We start from the raw sequence: 2,736 nt of genomic DNA on the forward strand, positions 1-2,736 counted from the left end.
ATGGAGCGGAGGCGGGGCTAAGGTGGGGCGGGGCCGTGGGCGGATAGAGTTGAGGCCATTGTCTGCTAAAACACCTGAAAATGCTCTTGGCATAACATCTGTCCAGCAGTTCTGAAGCGGGACCAACCATTTCCTCTTTCTGTGGGAAGGACGATAAAACAGTTGACGTCTTTTCTGGACTCGCTCTTCCTTTCGTTAGTATTGAATAGACGCAGTCAGTGTGATTTAAAGAGCAGATTTATTCGCCTGCCTGAGATCTTTCCTATGCACCTAAGACGTATTTTTAAAAGTAGGTTCTTGTCTCTCCCAACAGGTTTTTACACAACAACCGAATTGCGCATTTGGTCCCGGGGACATTTAACCACTTGGAATCCATGAAAAGACTGTAAGTTGTGCTGTCTCCTCTGCACTCCCCATGCCCGGCCCTCCATCCTGGGTGTGGTGAGGTGTGTGTCTCGCCTGCATGTAGCTCAGGAGACAGAACCTTCCTAAGGGGACAGATTCCACCCGTTAGAAGGCCCAGGGCGTGTGGCAACCGGTGATTTCTTGAGTGGGCTGATAAGATATTTTAAAAGCCATTTCAAAGCCTTCGCCTTGATTTTAATTCATGGTTCCCCTGTGGAAATAAAGTCAGTCTATGACAGGGGTGGGCAAACTTTTTGACTCAAGGGCCACAATGGGTTCTTAAACTGGACCGGAGGGCCGGAACAAAAGCATGGATGGAGTGTTTGTGTGAACTAATATAAATTCAAAGTAAACATCATTACATAAAAGGGTACGGTCTTTTTTTTTTTAGTTTTATTTATTTCAAACGGGCCGGATCCGGCCCGCGGGCCGTAGTTTGCCCACGGCTGGTCTATGAGGACCCCTGCTCCGGGGTCCATACCTGCCTGTGGGTGGACACGTCCACAAACACGTGAAGTGGACTGCGGTTGTTTGCCCAGTCTCTCAGGGCCTCTGAAGTAATCTTTCTCATACTGAGTCATTTCTTATAATAGACTCAGTCCTGATGGGAAACGTTGACGTGTGTTTTTGCTTTCGGTTTGAAGGCGTGTTTCCGGTCATTGGTTGTTCAGTACAGTGGACCGCACTGAAGACACGAGACAGACTTTCATCTCCATTTATTAATGTTTTCCTTTAGGATAAAGCAGTCACCAGCCAAAGTAAAGCACATTCTCAGGGGGGGATAGGATGCGTGCTGCACAGTGAAGGGTAAATACGAGAGAAGCGGAGAACCAGCCAGGGGGGCCCCGACAGCCCAGGCAGGCGGGCCGGTCCACGGGGTGTAGAATATGCTCTATTTCCAGCCCTTTTCAGACTGAGCCAGTCCTTTAACCTTCATCCTCTCCTCTCTGCCCTGTTTGCTCCCCGACTTTGCTCAGTCTACGAAAGCCTAGATTTTGAGGCCGGTTCTCACCCCAGACGCCAGAGGGCAGCACAGACTTGACAGGCTCCCATCCCTTGTCCCTCACCAGCTGGTCCACCGCGCTGCCCCTGGCCTGTCCCACCTACAGAGGACCTGCTATTCCGAGGGGCCGCCGGGTCCGAGGGAGCCAGGCACATGCCCCCGCATGTCCGATCCCTGCAGCCGCCCCACCTGAGGGCCCACGCACAGGGGAGCAGTGTCCTCATGGGGGACCGAGCTCGAGGTCTCTGCCTGCTGGGCAGCATCTCAGCCCCACCCTGCAGACCCCCCGGGCCCTCTGTGTCTCCTCCTGGGGAGCCAGTACATCCCACCATGGGGGTCATCAGAGAAATGACCGTCCAGGCAGAGGACCAGTTCTGCCCACGGTTCCCGCGGAGCCTGTGTCCTGGGAAAGACAGGTGGTGGCGGGTGGGAGTGTGACATCACAGGCCTAGGGCTGCCAGGGGGCCTGGGCCTGCAGTGTGGACTCAGAATGGTGAGGTCACCCCACGCTCCCCACACCTGAGCTCTGGGCCCCTGAGATCCTCCCCGGTGAACCACGCAGCACCTGCCTGAGCGGGTTCACGATGAGCCCCTCCTGCCCGTTCCCCACACCTGTTAGGTAACCAGCAGCCACGCCACATGGTGGTGCCCCTGTCCCCGTGGCAGCCACCTCTCACCTGTGGGCCGTGTTGCACTCGCCGTGGACGGTCCCCGGTGGAGGGAACCCCTCCCTGTGCCAGGCAGCACCTTTCAGGAAAACTCCTCTCTGAGATTTGTGCGTTATGAGCTGGATTCAGAAATAAACCCCAGCCCTGGCCGGGCTGGCTCAGTGGATAGAACGTCGCCCTGCGGACTGAAGTGTCCTGGGTTCGATTCCGGTCCAGGGCACGTCCCTCGGTTGCAGGCTCCGGCCCCGGTTGGGGTGCGTGCAGAAGGCAGCCAATTGATGTGTCTCTCACATCGATGTTTCTCTCTCTGTCTCGCCCTCTCCCTTCCACGCTCTAAAAAAAATCAATGGAAAAATAGGTGAGGATTAACAAAAAGAATAACAAAGACAACCCTTTACCAAGTAGCACTTGGCTGCAGAAGATGCATGGTTTATAAAACAAGAAAGAAAGAACCCCGTCCTGGTGCGGTCCAGGACGGTGTCGTTTGGGGACGGTGTCGTTTGGGGACGGTGAAGGGTCCAGCGAGATGACGGGAGGACAGGCCTGCGACGGAGGGTCCAGGGCGGGTCCGGGACTCACTGCTCCTCCTCACAGGCGGCTGGACTCGAACGCGCTGCACTGCGACTGTGAGATCCTGTGGCTGGCGGACCTGCTCCAGGC

The 2,736-nt window shown here is 55.7% G+C and overlaps 1 protein-coding gene across 1 annotated transcript in view; it reads left to right on the plus strand.

The window, feature by feature from the left end:
* PXDN (peroxidasin) overlaps positions 1 to 2,736 on the plus strand; it is a gene marked incomplete at its 3' end in the record, with an annotated part of 59,151 nt that overhangs the window by 23,570 nt on the left and 32,845 nt on the right. Inside the window, 2 exon segments of the mRNA XM_014540545.1 lie at positions 314 to 385; positions 2,671 to 2,734. Coding sequence (XP_014396031.1) covers positions 314 to 385; positions 2,671 to 2,734 — 136 coding nt within the window.

This window comes from Myotis brandtii, unplaced genomic scaffold (assembly GCF_000412655.1).
Source record: "Myotis brandtii unplaced genomic scaffold, ASM41265v1 scaffold247, whole genome shotgun sequence".
In the NCBI taxonomy this organism is placed as follows: domain Eukaryota; kingdom Metazoa; phylum Chordata; class Mammalia; order Chiroptera; family Vespertilionidae; genus Myotis; species Myotis brandtii.